Source organism: Bubalus bubalis, chromosome 1, assembly GCF_019923935.1.
Source record: "Bubalus bubalis isolate 160015118507 breed Murrah chromosome 1, NDDB_SH_1, whole genome shotgun sequence".
NCBI classification, from domain to species: Eukaryota; Metazoa; Chordata; class Mammalia; order Artiodactyla; family Bovidae; genus Bubalus; species Bubalus bubalis.
Genome location: NC_059157.1, coordinates 145,278,133 through 145,299,968, shown reverse-complemented (window position 1 = coordinate 145,299,968; position 21,836 = coordinate 145,278,133). Strand labels below are relative to the sequence as shown.

At 36.4% G+C, this 21,836-nt stretch overlaps 1 protein-coding gene across 2 annotated transcripts in view; it reads right to left on the bottom strand.

The window, feature by feature from the left end:
• ZBBX (zinc finger B-box domain containing) overlaps positions 1-21,836 on the bottom strand; it is a 126,285-nt gene that overhangs the window by 55,977 nt on the left and 48,472 nt on the right. For both annotated transcript variants that reach the window (XM_025288712.3, XM_006077281.4), the window contains exons 9-10: positions 9,449-9,607; positions 3,419-3,593 (exon numbers count right to left, since the gene is read on the bottom strand). In XM_025288712.3, coding sequence (XP_025144497.3) covers positions 3,419-3,593; positions 9,449-9,607 — 334 coding nt within the window. The remainder of the gene's footprint in view (positions 1-3,418; positions 3,594-9,448; positions 9,608-21,836) is intronic.

Here is a 21,836-nt window from a genome sequence, read left to right as displayed (position 1 = left end):
GACTCTGCACACTTCAGTCATCCAGGTCTTCAATGTCTAGAATATGGTTGTAAAAATCACCAAGGAAAAAAAAAAACAAGAAATATTTCTTCAAAAGGAAAGAAAAACAAGAAAAATTAATTATCCCCCTGAACTTCACAGCAGTCCTTGAAATATATTTCTCAAGACACATATAAAAAAAAATTATTTACTTTACTGTCTCATAGATCCTCTTGTTTTATATGTTGTAATTACAGTTCAATAAAGGAACAGTTGTTCTAACAAAAACTTTCTGCTACAACAGGAGGAGCTGAAAGATTCCAATTCTCTATTCGTTTGATAGTCTGAATTTATGCAGGAAACAAAGGCAAATATATCCCTAAGGCCCATTCAATTCAGTTCCGTTCAGTCACTCAGTCATGTCCGACTCTTGGAGAACCCATGAACTGCAGCACACCAGGCCTCCCTGCCCATCACCAACTCCCAGAGCTTCCTCAAACTCATGTCCATCTAGTCTGTGATGCCATCCAACCATCTCATCCTCTGTCATCCCCTTCTCCTCCTGCCTTCAATCTTTCCCAGCATCAGGGTCTTTTCCAGTGAGTCAGTTCTTCGCATCAGGTGGCCAAAGTATTGGAGTTTCAGCTTCAGCATCAGTCCTTCCAATGAATATTCAGGACTAATTTCCTTTGGGATTGACTGATTGGATCTCCCTGCAGTCCAAGGGACTCTCAAGAGTCTTCTCCAACTCCACAGTTCAAAAACATCAATTCTTTGGCGCTCAGCTTTCTTTATAGTCCAACTCTCACATCCATACATGACTACTGGAAAGACCAAAGCTTTGATTAGACAGAACTTTGTTGGCAAAGTAATGTCTCTGCTTTTTAATTTGCTGTCTAAGTTGGTCATAGCTTTTTTTCCCAAGAAGCAAGCGTCTTTTAATTTCATGGCTGCAGTCAACATCTGCAGTGATTTTGGAGCCCAGAAAAATAAAGTCTGCCACTGTTTCCATTGTTCCCCTATTTGCCATGAAGTGATGGGACCAGATGCCATGATCATAGTTTTCTGAATGTTTTAGTTTTTTGAGTTTTAAGCCAACTTTTTCACTCCCCTCCTTCACTTTCATCAAGAGCCTCTTTTGTTCTTCTTGGATTTCTGCCATAAGTCAAAAACACTTATGAAAAGGCAAAGAAGCCCACTCAGGGTTCTATAAATATTAAACCACTAAACCAATGGTCACACAGTGACTACTGTGTGACTATTTGAAGAGTTATATCAAACTATTATCCAAATGTTAATAGCTTCTGAACACTGCATTTATATTCACAGAGAATGGACATAAAATCAGTTTTATTTTAAAGCATTCACTTTATTTTTTTTTTTTTTTTGCAGATGTGATTTTTTTTTTAACTTTACAATATTGTATTGGTTTTGCCATATATCAACATGAATCCGCCACAGGTATACACATGTTCCCCATCCTGAACCCTCCTCCCTCCTCCCTCCCCGTACCATCCCTCTGAGTCATCCCAGTGCACCAGCCCCAAGCATCCAGTATCGTTCATCGAACCTGGACTGGTGACTCGTTTCATATATGATATTATTCATGTTTCAATGCCATTGTCCCAAATCATCCCACCCTCTCCCTCTCCCACAAAGTCCACAAGACTGTTCTGTTCATCAGTGTCTCTTTTGCTGTTTCGTATACAGGGTTATTGTTACCATCTTTCTAAATTCCATATATATGCGTTAGTATATTGTATTGGTGTTTTTCTTTCTGGCTTACTTCACTCTGTGTAATAGGCTCCAGTTTCATCCACCTCATTAGAACTGATTCAAATGTATTATTTTTAATGGCTGAGTAATACTCCACTGTGTATATGTACCACTGCTTTCTTATCCATTCATCTGCTGATGGACATCTAGGTTGCTTCCATGTCCTGGCTATTATAAACAGTGCTGCAATGAGCATTGGGTTACATGTGTCTCTTTCAATTCTGGTTTCCTCGGTGTGTATGCCCAGCAGTGGGATTGCTGGGTCATAAGGCAGTTCTATTTCCAGTTTTTTAAGGAATCTCCACACTGTTCTCCATAGTGGCTGTACTAGTTTGCATTCCCACCAACAGTGTAAGAGGGTTCCCTTTTCTCCACACCCTCTCCAGCATTTATTGCTTGTAGACTTTTGGATCGCAGCCATTCTGACTGGTGTGAAATGGTACCTCATAGTGGTTTTGATTTGCATTTCTCTGATAATGAGTGATGTTGAGCATCTTTTCATGTGTTTGTTAGCCATCTGTATGTCTTCTTTGGAGAAATGTCTATTTAGTTCTTTGGCTCATTTTTTGATTGGGTCGTTTATTTTTCTGGAATTGAGCTGCAGGAGTTGCTTGTATATTTTTGACATTAGTTGTTTCTCAGCTGCTTCATTTGCTATTATTTTCTCCCATTCTGAAGGCTGTCTTTTCACCTTGCTTAGAGTTTCCTTTGCTGTGCAGAAGCTTTTAAGTTTAATTAGGTTGTATTTGTTTATTTTTGCTTTTATTTCCAATATTCTGGGAGGTGGGTCATAGATAATCCTGCTGTGATGTATTACTAGAGCTAATCAATGAATATAGTAAAGTTGCAGGATATAAAATCAACACACCGAAATCCCTTGCATTCCTATACATTAATAATGAGAAAATAGAAAGAGAAATTAAGGAAACAATTCATTCACCATTGCAACGAAAAGAATAAAATACTTAGGAATATATCTACCTAAAGAAACTAAAGACCTATATATAGAAAACTATAAAACACTGGTGAAAGAAATCAAAGAGGACACTAATAGATGGAGAAATATACCATGTTCATGATTGGAAGAATCAATATAGTGAAAATGAGTATACTACCCAAAGCAATTTATAGATTCAATGCAATCCCTATTAAGCTACCAACGGTATTCTTCACAGAGCTAGAACAAATAATTTCACAGTTTGTATGGAAATACAAAAAACCTTGAATAGCCAAAACAATCTTGAGAAAGAAGAATGGAACTGGAGGAATCAACCTACCTGACTTCAGGCTCTACTACAAAGCCACAGTCATCAAGATAGTATGGTACTGGCACAAAGACAGAAATATAGATCAATGGAACAAAATAGAAAGCCCAGAGATAAATCCACGCACCTATGGACACCTTATCTTTGACAAAGGAGGCAAGAATATACAATGGATTAAAGACAATCTCTTTAACAAGTGGTGCTGGGAAAACTGGTCAACCACTTGTAAAAGAATGAAACTAGAACACTTTCTAACACCATACACAAAAATAAACTCAAAATGGATTAAAGATCTCAACGTAAGACCAGAAACTATAAAACTCCTAGAGGAGAACATAGGCAAAACACTCTCCAACATACATCACAGCATTCACTTTATTTAAAAAAAAAAACTGTACCTGATTTTGCTGCATGTAAGCTCTGTGTCTTATTGTCATCATGATGTCCAGTTCTCCACTGACTTAAAACTTTCTGAAAGGATTGGGCAGAAGCTTCTTCATTGAAAGGCACTTCACACAAGGGCTTGTCTCTTGGATTCGCACATTCTTCTTTTTTTGTTGTTGGGTCTTCTACCTAAACCAATTAAAAGTATATCTAAGTGTGCTTTACCAAATGTTCTGTATCTTAAAATACAGGTAACACTGATTATTGAGCATTGTGAAATCACACATTTTTTTTTTACTTCAAATGTTTTTTTATTTGTACTTATTTATGTGCTTTTCTGATTTCTTTAAAACTCTACAGACAGTTATATATGGTATCTTTGGAAAATATTAAAGCTAAAGCCTACAGGACTGAGGATTTGTCACTATGTTATTCGTGAGGGTTTTCTCTGGAAAGCAGTGACAGCCTTGTATTTAACCCTACTTCTCCAATCTCCTGCTCCCTGCAACCTCCCCACAGCAGAAAGAGCAGTTTCATTACCATGTAAATCTGAGATGGTTCCTCTGCTCCAAACCCTCCAAGACTGTGAAACCCTCAGTTCCTACCAGGACTTACAAGGTTGTACACAAGCTTGTCTTCCCCTGCCTTTCACTCCACTTCCTCCAGTTCTCCCCTTCATTCACCGTGTTCCAGCCAAACTTCTCTTCTTGCAATTCTACGAACCCATCAAGCATATCCACTCGAGGGCCTCGTACTAGCTGTAGCTAATGCCTGAAATGATCCTTCTCCATATTTTCATACAGTCATTCCACTCATTTCATTCAGTCTTGGCTCAAATGTCACCTGCTCAGAGAATAAGCAATGACCTTACTGATGACATAAAAACAAAGTCATTTCCCCCACTTTCAGATCCCTTATCTGTTTTATTTTTCTCCCAGTAATTTACATCCATGTGAATTTACTCTACATGTGTGTTTACTGCTGATCTCTCCCCATTAGAATGCAATGGGATCAAGAACGTTGACTGTTTCTTCAGGGCCAAGAGCAGTAACTGGCACAAAGCAGGTGCTCATTAAAAGTCAGTTGAATGAATGGACATATCAATTAATGTATATGAAACATTGCCTGCTTTTCAGTATAATGCTGGAGAGAAAGGAGAATGCAGTACAAAATATAGATTTACTGTGAATACACAAAAGAAAATGAAGGTACGGCTTGGCAGTTATCCAGTGAATCAGAGAAAACAGCAAAATTGGAGAACTAAAGCAAAATAAGTTCCGCAACAGTTCTGAATTATAAAGTGTGGATTACCTACACTGATCATATGGCTAAAGCTCCGTGTGTACCTTCTAGATACAACAGTATAATCCACTATGTTCAGCACTTAATTGCAAAATAAATAGGCACATTGTTAGAGAACAATTGAGAGAAGATTGTTAAATATGTGCATATATAAAATTCAACATAAACAAAAACCGTCTGGAACCTACAAACACTATGCTAGTCATTGCCATGAAACACAGGTTACTAAATCCACAATAGAAACAGAAGCAAAGAACAAAAATTTAACTCAGAGAAACAAGAATCCCATGGGCAAAAAGTGGCAAGGGCAGTATTCTAGAGCAAAAGAATGATAGAGTGGGTAGACTATTAGAGTGGGTAGCCATTCCCTTCTCCAGGGGATGCTCCCAACCCATGGATTGAACTTGGGTCCCCTGCATTGCAGGCAGATTCTTGCATTGCAGGAAATTCACAGAGCAAAAAGTGAGATTTGAGAAAATATTAAGGGTAGAAAGATGAACAGAGGCAGATTGTGAAGGATCCCCCCACCATCCAGAGAAAATTACACTTAAGTATACTGGAAATGCAAAGCTACTGTAGAATCCCACACAGTAGTGTGGGAGAGAAAGAAATTGGAGAATAGTGAGTTCAAATGCAAGGAAACCAATTAAAATCCACATCCATTTGTCAATATCAGCATTACAAACACATAACCCTCTTCACCTAGGAATTTTAGGATTTTATCACACACACACATACATATACAAAACAGTATTTTTCAAAATTATTCTTTATACTATATTTCATACTTGCAAAAGATTGAAATAGTGTAAATACTGAGCAACAGAAAACATAGCTTAAAAAGTTATTTCATATCTAATAAATGGAGTATTTCAGCTGGTAAAGAATCCACCTGCAATGCAGGAGACCCCGGTTCTATTCCTGGGTCGGGAAGATCCCCTCGAGAAGGGATAGGCTACTCACTCCAGTATTCTTGGGCTTCCATGGTGGCTCAGACAGTAAAGAATCTGCCTGCAATGTAGGAGACCTGGGTTCAATCCTTGGGTTGGAAAGATTCCCTGGAGAAGGGAATGGCTACCTACTCCAATATTCTTGCCTGGAGAATTCCATGAACAGAAGAGCCTGGAAAGCCACAATCCAGGGCTTTGCAAAATGTCTCACAAAGAGTCGGACAGGACTGAGCAACTTTCACTTTCATATAGAATGAGAAGGCTGTGGGATATACTTATATGAATAACAATAGTATATTGTTAAGAGTAAAAAGTCTGTTTGCATAGCAGCATACAACATATTAGTATTTCTGTTAATGCATACCTACAAAATTGAAATTATTATTAACTTCCAGAAGGGGAGAGAACTAAATGCCCTTTTCACTTTATAAACCTTTTGCTCTTTAAGAAATCGTTAATTTTACTATCTGGAAGAGCAGTAAGAATAGAAGTAACCAAATACTCAAGGGTTTTCAGATGGTTTTAAGATATGGTAACTGATTGGAAGTACAAAGGAAGAAGATAAATGATTATAGAAAACAACTGTTCTTGCCAGTTTGAAAAGCTTGAAGAGAGCTGTCACCAACAGTAATTATCTACAGGTTGGGAGAAGAGGTGATGAATTTAGCTTGGAAATACTGAGTCTTAGAAGTATGTGAGAAGGTATTTACACGTATTCAGTAGTAAGCAGTGTGTGTGTGTGTGTGTGTGCGCACTACACTCATGAAGAAGCACTAAAAACTCAGTGCTTTATGCAAAATGAATTGAGTGTTCCAATGATTACAGAAGCTCTCCAGGGCAGCTCCCTTTCAAGCAGTGAATAAGAGACATAAGACATTTGCATTTTACAGCTATGCCTATGGAATACTTGGTTTCCACACAGCAGTGACAGGATAGGAAAAAGCCAGAGGATGGTATATTCACTCTTAAATGTTTCAGCTGTCATATGTGGCCCCTCTAGGCCAAATATACCCCTGCAAAATATGCTTTAATATCCCCACTTTCCAGAAAAGGAAAGGGAAGCTAAGTAAATCACCCAATGTTCCAAAACTATAAACTGTAAGAAAACCAGAGTCAGTACTTCAAGCTCAGGTTTCAGTCTAAAATGAAAGCTTTCATGAACTGCACTCCCTTCCAAGGATATCCACTGGCTTGAATCCACTATTTTGATTCTTCCAGGCATTCAAGTTGCTGGGTAGGCTGATTAAAAATCAGATTCCTTATTAGCCATTACAAAGAGTGAAATAATGCCATTTGCAACAACATGGATGGACCTAGAGAGTGTCATACTGAGTGAAATAAGTCAGACAGAGAAGGAGAAATATCATATGACATCCCTCATATGTGGAATCTAAAAAGAAGTGATACAAATGAACTTACTTACAAAACAGAAAGAGACTCATAGACTTAGGAAATGAACTTATGGTTGCCCGGGGCAGGGGGAAGGGATACTTAGGGACTTTGGTAAGGTCATGTATACACTTATATTCAAGATGGTTAACCAGCAAGGACCTTTTTTTATAGCACATGGAACTCTGCTCAATGTTATGTGCCAGCCTGGATGGCAGGGGAGTTTGGGGGAGAATGGATATGTGTATATGGATGGCTGAGTCCCTTCACTGTTCACCAGAAACTACCACAACATTATTAACTGCCTATATCTCAAATACAAAATAAAAACTTTAAAGTTTAAAAAAAAATTAAAACATTTAGTCCTAAAAAGTAAATAAATAAAAAATCAGATTCCTGGGCCCTAACCTAAATGTAAAAAAATCCAAATTTGAGTGGCAAGCCAGGAGTACACATTTTCAAAAAGCTCACACAGTACTTGTGATGTTTATTGCAGTTGGAAAAACTCTGCTTTTCAGCACAGAGGAGTACCAAGCATATGACAGGGGTACTTCTTAATGTGTGCACTGTATACAGGTTGACAGCAGCAATAATGCCCAACCAGGAGCACTCAACAGGATGAGCAGGTGTTAAAAGCACATGACTGGACCACCAACAGAGATGCTGAACTCAGTCACAGGTGTTTCCCCAATGTTTCTCCAGTTGATTCTACTGTGCACTCCTGGATGAAACCACTGAATTAATAGTTTCTAGGTTAAGACCAGAGGTGGCGGGTCTATAGAGCAGACACAGTTACTGATGGGAACAAGAGGCAGCATTTAATTTAGGGATTAAAAGCTCAGGCAAAGGAGTAAGCCCTATAGCTTTCTAGTACAGCTAGTAACTTAAATCCTCTCTGACTTTCTCATCTGTTAAATGAGATAATAATAATGCAAAACTTATAGGGTTATTGTCATTATTGAATAAGATAAAGAAACTAAAGGATTAAGCTCAATGCCTAGCATATAATATTTAATAAATGTGAGGATTTTGATTTATTACTATTTTTATTGGTAGGAGAAGTTAGATAAAATGACAAGCATGAAGGCGAAACCCTTAAAATCTCAGCCTCTGGGTAGTGATTAAAAACAGGTAATTTGGAGTTATAAGGTCTGAGTTGAAACTGAAGTTCCACAATCAATGATATCTTGGGCAATTTAAAAAACTATATTTTGACATTATTTTCTCATTTAAAAAAAGAAACAATTAAAAAAGGATAAAAAAGAGATAATACACATAAAATACATAGAACCATGTTTGGCACATGGTTGGTCCTCAGCATATTATTATTCTAATCATAAGGCTGCAACTCATTCAATGATTCTTCACAAGCACTCTTGGCAGGTCTACTAGCAAAATCCCCACCAGAATGCTACTCTTTCTAGACAACTCAAGCATAGTTTCTCTGCTGTAAAGGGATCCTACTAATAAAGATAGTGTTCTTTTACGTTCTCTGAGCAAGGGTTTAAAACTCAACAGACTGAAGTTCAAGCCTGACTCTGTCATAAAGTAACAAGCTGTGTGTGTGTGACTTCTGCCAAGTCACTATTTCTGAACTACACTGAAAAGGTGAAAGTGAAAGTGTTATTCGCTCAGTCATGTCTGACTCTGTGTTCCCATGGACTCTAGGCTGCCAGGCTTCTCTGTCCGTGGAATTTTTCAGGCAAGAATACTGGAGTGGGTTGCCATTACCTTCCCCTGGGGATCTTCCTGACCCAGGGATTGAACCCTGGGTCTCCTGCATTGCAGGCAGATTCCTTACCATCTGAGCTATCAGGAAAGCCCATGTGAAAAGGTGAGTGACATCTAAAAGAATGAGGATTATTACAAGGATCAGAATTTGAGGAAATTTGTTTCCTGCCAAAGAATCAATACAAGTCTATTATTAAAATACCGACATGAGTAGATATAAGCTTATCTAGGATCAGTAATCAATTTGAATAACCATAAAATTTGTTATAAATCTGATTTTAAATAACTGTGAAATTGCCTGTCACTTAAAACACTTGGAAAGGTTTTGTACTTTTAGTCTCCCTGAGATTCTGATTAAAATAAAATCGCCATATTGCATTGTGTTATTTTCTTATGTTTCTCTCAAATATTCATTTCCAGATGTGGTGAAAATGCCTGGAAAGCAATATAGTCAAAAGATCATTCCTCAAAAAACCAGCAGCCAGTGAAATCAAAGCAATCTCCTCAAAAGGATTTTTACAGTAAAAATGTTTTTGATTAATAAGAAAACAAATTCATACTAAACAATAATGTGATCAAATCATCTTTAAAACTCTAAACCTCTAGTATGTGAATGACAGTCTCCATGATCATGTACGACAGAAAATGTCTACTGTATTTTTCTCCATTTACCTGAGAGCTGCTCCCCTGCAGAACAGGAGACTTGGTTTTCTGCTGGCTTTTACTAATCTCTTTTGTAGAACAATTCTCCCATTTGGGTTCATCTGGATTAACTTCCTTTATAAACTGATGGGCAGCATCCAATACATTGGATAATAATTGGGATTTTGCCTATAAAAAAAAAAAGATAGGAATAAAAAGCCCAATGTCAGCCTAAGTAATTTATATATATTAAATCATGTTTTCATTATTCTATGACTAGCAAAATTAAATGCATTTTGTTCAATATTTAAAAATATAAATTGCCATTTATATCAGCCATATAATAGTGACTAGTTGCCATCTACTGAATGCCTAGTTTGAGCTCACATTATCTTAAGTATCTTAAAAACATATCTTTTAATCCTCAAGTCAACTCTAAAGTGTTAACTATTTTTATCATTGTTTTAGTGATAAAGTTTTGAGGGTTTAAATAACTTGATTGTGGTTACATGGTGAGTGGGTGGCAGAGCTGGGAAGTGACCCCAGGTGTGTATAATTCTAATAACTCATAGCCTTTCCACTATATCGACCCCAAATAGATAGATGAGCTATTTTGTGCACATCATGGCTAAAGAACTAAATATAGTTGATGTAGAGGGAGTCTGAATAAGCAGTAATGAGTATTTTCTTGGTGATAAAACATCTTTAGCAAGTATTAACTACTCAAAGTGCACATCAGGAAGTGCCCTATTAAATTCCAAGTTCTTTTTGTCATGCCTTTGCTCATAAGATACCAGGAAGGCCCTCCCTCCTTTATTTCCTCCTTTGCCTGGCAGACCCCTACCTTCCCTTCTAGATTCACCCCAAGTTACTCCCACAGCTTCAGGAACCCTTCTTTTCCTTCCTCCCCTAGCTGCATGAGGTGTCCATTCTTTGTATCCTCTTCTTATTCTGAGATCTTTACAACCCCACACAACTATTGATTTTGAATCATTTTTTGATGTCTATCTATACCATAAAACTTCACAGAAGAAAAAACATCATGTCTTCTTAAGTCTCTGTACAGTTACTACAGTGCCTGGCAAATAGTAATATAGCAAAATAACATAAAAATAAGGTGTTGTAGGGGACAGAGAGAGCTACAGAATTAAAATAAATAATAAGGGGGGAAAAAAGAATTCAAAGACCTTGTCAAATGCCTTCACATGGCTGGAAGAATAAAACAGGCAAATCCCAGGAAGGTCCTAATTTCTGAAGGGCTTTCTAGCTGCAATAACCCTGATTTGCCCAAGGACACTGCAGGAGTCTGGATCCCATCTGAGCTTGAACCAGATAAACTCTCGAGGGAAGATGCAAACTCTTCAGAGACTTGCTGAAAACCTGGTATTAGGTACACAAGGAATAGGTTTTGCTTCTTAAACAAATGTTCTCAAAACAGAAGCAAACCTCAGCAGAGATCAGAAATGGTTATTTTACACTCTCCCATGGAAATATCCCTATTCTAAAATTTTCATCTAGTTACCTATTTAAATAGCTAAGACTACATTGACACTTTCCAGTTATGACCTTTTGTAAATCTATTAAGATTCATTGCAATCTGGCTTTGGAATAAATCAGTGAACATCAAATTAACCAGTGTTATTTCACACTGAATTAATAAATTTATCTATGAAAAATGACTAATATGACCTATGCACACATATTACTGGCCATATACAGACCTATGACATCAGCTCTAAATTTTCCCAAGGATTATCAAAAAGCCTTTATAGACTTAGGCAGTCCTCATTTTTTAAAAGAAATTCATATTTATAATACACAATTGTTGTCTATATTGACTATACTGTGCATTAGATCTCCATGGCTTATTTACCACTTGTTATGAGCTTGTATCCTTAAACAACACTACTCATCCTCCCACTCCACTATACCCTCGTAAACAGTACCTTACTCACTGTTTTTTATGAGTTTGACTTTTGTGATTCTACATATAGAGGATATCATACAGTATTTTTCTGTCTCTGTCTGACATATATCAGCGTAAACTGTTCAAGGTCCATCCATGTTGTCACAGTGGCCAAAGGATAATCCCCCTTTCTCATGGCTGCATGATACTTCATTGTGTCTATAAATCACAACATTTTTATCCATTCACCCATTGACTGGCATTTAGGTTGTTTCCTTATTGTGAGTGATGCCACATAGGCTTGTACCTACTTCTTAAAAACCCTCTTTTAATTTTCTTTGGGTATATATTCAGGGGTAGAACTGTCTAATTGAATGGTAGATCTATTTTTAATATTTTGAGAAAACCTCATATTATTTTCCATAGTGGTTGAACCAATCTACATTTCCACTAGCAGTGTACAAGGGTTCCATTTACACCAAATCCCTGCCAGGACCTGTTGCCTTCTTGATGCTATTACTTGGTTTGCAGTTAGTGAAGATCATAAACAGTCACAAAGGAAAATTTGGGGGGAGTGATAGAAAGACTGTGTATTAATTTATACTGGAGGTTACACAAGTGTATTGACAAACATAGAACTAATTAAACTCCATACTTCAAAAGAGTGCATTTTACATAATGATATGAACATACTGATCACTGCTGAACTGTACACTTAAACATGGTTAAGATGGTAACATTTTACATTGTTTGTATGTTACAATTTTTAAACAATGTGAACACAGAAGTAATGGGTGCATTTTGTGGTTCATAAATTAAACCTGAATAAAACGGATTTATCAAGAAAAAGAAAAAGGAAATTAAGCCAATGGTGATGTTTCATTTTTCCAGAAATACCTGTACTCTAACAAATATCTTTTTAAGCAAAGTAATCCAACTTAACCTAATTTTAAATTCCCTACAACAAAATATTATTTATTTCAAAGGTGGTTAAAACTTATAGTTTATACCTTATATTTTGAAAAATATCAGAAAGCAATAGTATTAATTTTATATAAAATTATCAAGACACAATTATCATTTGAGCATATATATTTAAGTAACACAGAACAAAGATTATTCCTGTCTTAAAATGAATCTTGCTAACAATAATTCAACAATCCTTATAACATTTTTAGGTAACATATTAAGAGATCACGAAATGGCCAAAAAATAATTTTATTTTTCAGTTAAATTTACTGCTAAAAGATAAAGTAAAAGTCATGAATAGCTGAAACATTGGAACCCTATATCTAAACATCTTAAAATTCTGTTAATTCAATATAAACAGAATGCCAATGTGAATTTTCTTTCCCACAGTGTCTTACCTTACACAGAAAAAAAGTGAAAGTGAAAGTTGCTTAGTTGTGTCCTACTCTTTCCAACCCCATGGACTGTACATGGGGCCCTTCCCTTCTCCAGGGGATCTTCCCAACCCAGGGATCTTCCCAGCCCAGAGATCTTCCCAACCCAGGTCTCCCACATTGCAGACGGATTCTTTACCAGCTGAGCCACCAGAGAAGCCTAAGAATACTGGAATGGGTAGTCTATCCCTTCTCCAGCAGATCTTCTCGACCCAGGAAATGAACCAGGGTCTCCTGCATTACAGGCAGATTCTTTATCAGCTGAGCTATCAGGGGAGACCACCTTACACAGAAAACGTGCTTTATTTTTGGTTTCCTGAAACTTAAATTATTAAATTGTATCTTTAATAATAGATAGGAACATTGTTCCTTCCATTAAACAAAACTACACACATCATGAAACGATTACCACAATAAGTTTGGTTAACATCCATCATGTCATGTAGATATAAAATTAAAGAAATAGGAAAAAAATTTCTTTATGATGAAAACTCCTAGAATTTACTCTTAACAATTTTCATATATAATATACATATATACAATCACTTGTGTGGAGATTAGGTTGAGTTTGGACTTTTTTTTTTTATCTTGTGGCTGTGTTACAATAAAATTTTATTTACAAAAACTGATGAATCCCCTAGCATCCCAGTGGTTAGAACTCAATGTGTGTGTGTGTGTGTGTGTGTGTGTGTGTGTGTTTTAATTAATTTATTTGGATAATTGACTCAGGGAGCTCAAACCGGTGCTCTGTGACAAACTAGAGGGGTGGGATGGAGTGGGAGGTGTGAGATTGAGTTTTTGTTTTTACTTTATTGTACTTATTTATTTCCATGTTTGACCAAGTACAAGCATAATGAAGAGAGGAATAGACATACTCCTTTCACTCATTTCACCTACATATTGCAGGGGAGAGGGGAGTTGAAAGGTAATGTGGACTTTGGAAAAAATCACAAGATTTTTAGCAACAAAGTTAAAAATATTCTATAAAAGCAGAATTATAGAACAAACCTAAACTATCTATCTCCTAAAGAGGTGAAAAATTTAACAGAATCATTAAGTTTGGAAATTCACCATAATACTTCAAAGTTCCTAGATATGTGAAAAATATATCATACGTATGTTATTTTTAACAATGTTAATTCTTCCAATGAGTGCAGAATACCTTTCCTTTTTTGTGTGTGTGTCTTCAATTTTTTTCAACAAGATCTTCATAATTTTCATGCACAGGTTTTTCATTTCCTTGGTTAAACTGGAGAAGGAAATGGCAACCCACTCCAGTATTCTTGCATGGAAAATCCAACGGAAAGAGGAGTCTGGCAGGCTACAGTCCCTGGGGTCACAAAGAGTCGGACACGACTGAGCAACTTCACAGCAACAGGTATTTCTTGCTGTTTTTGCAATGGTAAATGAATTGTTTCCTTAATTTCTCTCTTAAATTTTGTTGTTAGTGTATAGAAACACAACTTTTTTATACTGATAGCAAATTTACTGCATGTTTCCTATTTACTATTCTAAGAGCTTTTCAGTGAGGTCTTTAGGGTTTCCTCTCAATAAAATCATGACATCCTCAAATAGTGACAGCTTAATGTCTTTCTTTCCAATTTAGATGTATTTTATTTCTTCTTCTTACCTAATTGCTCTGACTAGGACTTCCAATACTGTATTAAATAAGAGTAGTAAGAGTGGCCATCCTTCTCTTGTTTCTGATCTTAGAGGGGTCGCTTTTAGGTTTTTATCATTGAGTATGAAATTCTTCGGCTGAGCGCCAAAGAATTGATGCTTTCAAAACGTGGTGTTGGAGAAGACTCTTGAGAGTCCCTTGGCATCAAGGAAATCAAACCAGTAAATCCTAAAGGAAATCAACACTAAATATCATTGGAAGGACTGCTGCTGAAGCTCCAATACTTTGGCTACCTGATGTGAAAAGGGCTTTACAGGTGGCAGTAGTGGTAAAGAACCTGCCTGCCAATTCAGGAGATGTTAAGAGACCCGAGTTCAATCCTTGGGTCAGGGAGATCCCCTGGAGGAGGGCAAGGCAACCCAATCCAGTATTCTTCCCTGAAGAATCCCATGGACAGAGGAGCCCCATAGGTAGGCTTACAGTCCATAGAGTCACAAAGAGTCTGTCATGACTGAAGCAATTTAACACACACACACACACACACACACACACACACCCCTGATGTTAAGAGCCAACTCACTGCAAAAGACCCTGATGCTGGAAAAGATTGACGGCAAAAGGAGAAGGGAAAAACAGAGGATGAGATGGCTGGATGGCATCACTGACTCAATGGACATGAGTTCGAGGAAGTTCCGGGAGATGGTGAAGGACAGGGAAGCTTGGCATGCCACAGTCCATGGGGTCGCAAAGAGTTGGACACGACTGAGTGATCGAACAACAACGTTGAATATGGTGTTAGCTGTGGATGTGTCATATATGGCCTTTATTATGTTGAGGTATATTACTTGTTGTTGTTTAGTCACTAAGTCACGTCCCACTCTTTGAGACTCTGTGGACTATAGCTTGCCAGGTTCCTCTGTCCATGGGATTTTCCCAGGCAAGAACACTGGAGTGGGTACCCATTTCCCACTTCACCATTTTATTAAATATTTTTTAACATAAATGGATGCTGAATATTGTTGGGTGCTTTATCTGTGTCTACTGAGATGATTATTTGATTTTTATCCTTCATTTTGTTACTGTGTTGTATCATGTTGGTTGATTTGAAAATGTTGAATCATTTTTGCAAGCCTGGAATAAATCCCAGCTCATCATTTTACATGATCCTTTTAATGCATTATATTTGGTTTGCTAATACTTTGTTGTGGATTTTTGCTACCATGATGCTGACATCACTCCAAGAGCAAACTATTTATCATTCGGAGATGAAGTTTTCTTCCTCAACTAACCACAGCAAATTTTTTAAAAAACCCATGAATTCTGTGTGCTCTAATAACTCCCAGCTTACATCTATGCTAGAGTTTTGCTGTTTACTGTGTGATCTATATATCAGCAGTATCACTATCATCTGAAAACCTGCTAAAAAATATGAGATCTCAGGCCCTACTCAGACTCACTGAATCAAAATCTACAGTTTAATCTGTAATTTGAACATACATTAGGTTTGAGAATCACTGTGTCAGAACACTTATCAGTCAATTGTGTTACAGTTATTTGAAAATATCTATCTTCTCTTTTGTGATGATGAATCCCTTGATTCCTTGAGAGAGGGGACCATGTAATATCTCTGCTGCCCTGTCCTTCATGCTTTGCAACTAGGACATCATTTGATGCTGACAAGTACTTGAGAAATGGTGGTTGAGTCTAATTTAACTGACTTACTGAGATAAAAATGACTGAAAATTCCATTTGAACATTCATTTCTATACCCAAGCGACCTGAGTCAAAGTCAATACAGGTAAAATCAATGGCACTTTTAATAACACCAGAAAAGGGCAAATTATTTACCTCTCTAAGCCTAAATGTTTGCACCTGTAAAATGAAGACAGTCTCTACCTAGGATAGCTGTTGTGAATACATATCTTATATGAAAAACACTTAGCAGAAAGGATGGCATAAAACAGGACATTCAAATGACTGCTGTCTTTTTATAGATCACAATAGCAAACTATTTTTCTGTAAATAAGAAATATAATTTAAATATCCAGAGAATAGAATTCCTGCCAAATTCAATAGATCTCTGGCTATGGAATAAAGAAGAGGTCAGTACATAATTCTACAACCATAAAACAAATACTAAACTGGATAAATTTGTTTAAAAAAACTATTTCAGAACTCTTGAAACCAACCAAAAGTGAACAAACTGATATTTATTTAAAAAAATTAAAAAACTACTCTGAATTTTCTGAAGTATAAGGCTTACTTGCGTGGGTTTGCTCCTATCTTAAATGTTCCTTCCCAGGTTTCTCAATTCCTAAGTCAAGACTGGCCTTGCGAACAGGGAGTGTGCCTGATTCCAGTGGAGGAGAGAGTCTTAAAGTTACATTGGCATTATCAGTGAACTAGAACATTTGGTTATAAATGAATGAGGAAAACCTATGGATCCACCAACCTGAGGTTTTGGTCCCAGTTGGGATGAGGAGTGGACCAGGTAAACATTACATGGGATAAACCTGGAAATGAGAGCTATACAAGGGCTGATTTAAAAATGGAAATCACACAAAAAGAAAATTCTTGAGTATGACCAATATAAACTAACAATAGATTTGAAATGAAAAATTCAATTAAATTGAAGACCAACCAAGATCAATCACCTAAATTGAAAAGAAAATAAACACAGCTTTGGAGACTTATGGGACAGCATCAAGCATCCAACATACATTTAGTGGAAATATCAGAGGAAAAGAAATGAGCATTAAAAAATAAGAAGAAATGAGGGCCCCAAACTTCTCTTATTTGATGAAAAACTATTACTGCAAAAATCTACAAAGCTCAACAAGCTTCGAGAAAGCCAAACATAAAGAGATCTACACCAAGACATACCATAATCAAATTATGAAAGCCAAGGACAAACAGAAAAACTTGAAAGGAACAAGAGAAAAGGGACTCAATACATATAAGGGTGCATCAATATGAATAACAAGCTGATTTCATATCTGAAAAAATGGAGACCCAGAAGGCAGTAGAATGATATGAAGTCCTGAAAGGAAAAACTGCCAAAGATAATTTTACATTCAGAAAACTATCATTTAAAAATGAAGGCAAAAATAAAGACATTTCTCAATAGATAAAGTAAAAGGATCATTCATTTCTAGCATATCAGCCTGACAAGAAATACTAAAGAAAGGTTTTAAGACTGAAAGATATTAAATCTACCAGAAGAAAGACAGCAACCCAGAAGCATAAATATATGAGTAAATGGAAAAGATGTATTAATTTTTTTGTCCTTTATTGTCTTTCTTTTGAAAGCATAAAATCATATATAGCAACATTATTAACACTGTAATTAACACTACGGACTTTCTGATTTTCTGCCGAGCTGTTTCATTAGAAATTTCAATACCTCCTTTTCATAAATTTATGAAACAGCTAGGCAGAGAATCAGTACTTAGAAACTTTAATAATCTCAAGTAACTTGACCTAAGTGACATTTAAAGAACCCTCAACCTTACAACATCAGATCACAAATTCTTTTCAAGATCATGTGACACATTTTCCAAGACAGACATATGCTCCACATAAAATAAGTATTAATAATTCATTAAGAATTGAAATAGAAAGTATGTTCACTGATCTCAATAAACAAATATAAATCAGGAATAAATAACTTGGGGAAATCATAAAATATTTAGAAGCTGAACAACCTATTTCTAAATAAACTCTGGATGAAAAATAAATCACAAGGAAAATTAGAAAATTGACTAGAAATAAAAGCACAACATATCAGAATGTATGGTATGCAGGAAAAGCAGTGCTTAGAGTGAAAGTTATAGCTTTCTGGGAAAGCAAGAAAGATCTAAAATCAACAATCTAAGCTTCACTTCAAGAAGGTTGAAAAAGAAAAGAAAAAAGTCCAAAAGGAGGTAGAATTCAGAAAATAAGGATCAGAGCAGAATTGATGAAATAAGAACAATTGCAAAAAATCAATGCAACTAAAATTGGAAAGACTTAAAATTTTATCAGTTCAATTCAGTCACTCAGTCGTGTCCAACTCTTTGCAATCCCATAGACTGCAGCATGCCAGGCTTTCCTGTCCACCGCCAATTCTCAGAGATTGCTCAAACTCATGTCCATAAAGTTGGTGATACCATCCAATCATTTCATCCTCTGTCATCCCCTTCTCCTCCTGCCTTCAATCTTTTCTAGCATCAGGGTCTTTTCCAATGAGTCAGTTCTTCACATCAGATGACCAAAGTACTGAAGCTTCAGCTTCAGCATCAGTCCTTCCAATGAATATTCGGGACTGAATTCCTTTAGGATTGACTGGTTGGATCTCCTTGCAGTCCAAGGGTCTTCTCCAACACCACAGTTGGAGATAAATTTATCTTCTCCAACATCAATGTTGAATATAAATTTATAAAAATTTGTAAACCTTTATTAAACTGACCAAGGGGTGGGGTGGGGGGCAGAGTGAAATATCAATTAACAAATCTATAATGATATAAGAAACATTCCTATAGACCTACACTAATTTCCAGATTATAGTAGAATTTGAAATATTTAGGCCAACAAATGGACAACTTACATTGAATGGACAAATTCAATGAAAGAAATAAATTACCAAAACTGACTCAAGGAAAAAAAATAGAATAATATGGTAAAGAAATTGAATTAGCAATTTAAATTTTCCCATTTAAAAAATCCCAGACTCAGGTTGCTTGCCCTGCAAATTCTATCCAACAGTTAAGAAATTAAACCAATCCAATAAAAAACACTTTTAGAAAACAGAGAAGGAAATACCTGTATTCTGTTCTTTTGGTAGTTTCTTGAAAAGTCAACAAATACTAATCTTGGAACTCAACTATTCCACTCCTAGGTATCTATACAAGAGCAATAAAAATATAAGTCTGTGCAAAGACCTGTACACAAATATCCCTAGCATCATTATTCTAACAGCCAAAAGTCTTTAAAATATCTATGCCCCTCAATTGATGACGGCAGTAAGAAAATATGATACATCCATACAATGGAATATCATTCAGAGTCAGAATGCAATAAACCATTACAATGAACATGTTACCCTGCAAAAGAACCTCAGAAATCTTATGCTAAGTGAAAGAAATCAGACACAAAAGACTGAATAGGAATGATTCCATTTCTATGAAATTTCTAGTAAAGACAAATCTAAAGCAACAAAAAACAGACCAGTGGTTGCCAGGGACAAGAAGTGGTAGCAAGAGTTGGTTGCAAAAAAAAGACCAGGAAATTTTTGGTGTGATGGAAATTTTCTAAAACTCAATTGTGGTGATTATTACACGGACCTGTAAATTTACTTTAAAAATCATTAAACTGTGCATTACAATGTGAATTTCATAGCACATAAATTAAATTTCAATAAAAGGAATTTGGACTAAAAAAGAAATCAACAGACAGGAAGCTTCTTTTTTCACTAGGCTGACTACATCAGAGATTTGCATTAGGGTGAATGCTCAATCTCTTGTCATGTCCCCTTCTATCACAATTTCTTCCTGATCCATAGCAGTGCTCATCATCACCAGTCCCAGCAAGGAGGTTACAATTACTCAACATATTTCTGCCCTCTGGGCCATGGTTCATTGGACAAGAAATGAGCACCAGGTTGAGCTCATCAAGATTTAGATCTAAAAATCAAGAAAGCAACATTGTTCTCCCTGTCACTGATCCTCAATTATGTATCTTTGTAATTTGCTAATTACAAGAAAAAGTTAGAGAAGACACACAAGAAAAAATAATAAAGGTGGAAGAAGGAGTTTGCCTGAGCGTTCAGCAATTTAAAATATCAGCTTTGGTTCTTATCATGACTCAGCTACATCACTCCTACTCCCACATAATAAGACATCTGTGAGGTCATTAGCAACAAGAAAAAATTCTTTTCTGCCCAAGCTGGTGTAAAGAGACCTAACTAATACAAAGACCAGTGCTTCCCAACTGAGGCAAGGAGATTTGGAAACATGGGAGGTGTTTTGGGTTTTTGCAATCACTGAGAGCATCACTGAGTGCCTCAGTGGTAAAGAATCCACCTGCAATGTAGGAGATCTGGGTTTGATCCCTGGGTTGAGAAGATCTGCTAGAGAAGGAAATGACAACCCACTCCAGTACTTTTGGCTGGAGAAACCCATGGTCAGAGGAACCTGGCGGGCTACAACCCATAGGGCCTCAAAGAGTCAGACACAACTGAGCAACTGAGAACACACATATATCCTGCAGCCTTTTGTCTCTGCTTACAAGGATATATCTAGATTTGCAACACAAAACACATTATCTTCCATTTAACAATATGACAACTATCATTTTATGTAATAAGTAACCAATGAACAAGAATGTAAAGGTTAATATTATAAAATATTTAAAATAGATAACTATAATATCAAGTGTCATAATGCTATCAGATATCTATTAAGATCTTTTCAAATTTTAAAAGTCAAAGATAATTGCATTTCCATCTTTTAAATATGAAAATTTACCTACAGTAGTACTAATAGGTAGAAACAGGAGGCAGAGGAGACTGAAATTGAATAAATTTATCTGTGCAACTTCTCCACATACTAAAAATGTTTAAAAAATCAAATTAAAACAGCCTTCAGGACACATAGTAAATCATATATCTCACTGTAAGATGGAAGCTTAAACTAAAGCCAAAGAATGTGATTTACTGCCAGCATTTCCAGATTCCCCCACATCCTTCGCTACACTCCATGATGGTAAGGATTTCATCTGGTAACTGTTCTAAATTCTTACTTGAACTTTTTTTTTATCCCGAGAATGATATTATCTTTCAAATTACACTCTAGAAGAATTCATCACTCTGACAATGTATCATTAATCAAAGTAAAGAGGGCTGATATTTTATAGCATTTTAGAATGGATGGCACCTTATAGAAGTTAAGGTACAAGAGTAAAAGTTTTAGTTTAGTTAGAAAAATGATATACTTTATGTAGTGTCAGTGCTTCAGAACTCTAACTACCAGCATCATCCCCAACACTGGCTCACCAGCAATAAATATTAATGATCATGTTGACATAGCCAGGCCTCTTTATATGATCCAGAAGTTCCAGGTCAATGAATTTCACACATGGTTTAGATCTATGTTACTTTCTAAGTTTGAAAAAAAATGTTCAAATTTCTCTTTTCATGGTGCTAACTTTCATTGATTTTCCAGTTCCACAATTTTAGAAGAGATTTACCGCAACCACAGCCTTGTATTAAAAATGAAAACTCTAATAGTTGCAGAAGAGATGTCATGTCATTTGTACTCTAGGTGGCGCAGAGGTAAAGAATCTGCCTGCCAATGCAGGAGATGCAAGAGAGGCAGGTTCGATCCCTGGATCGGGAAGATCCCCTGGAGAAGGAAATGGCAACCCACTCCAGTATTCTTGCCTGGAAAATTCCATGGACAGAAAAGTCTGGCAGGCTACAGTTCAGGGGGTCAGAAAAGTCAGACACGGATG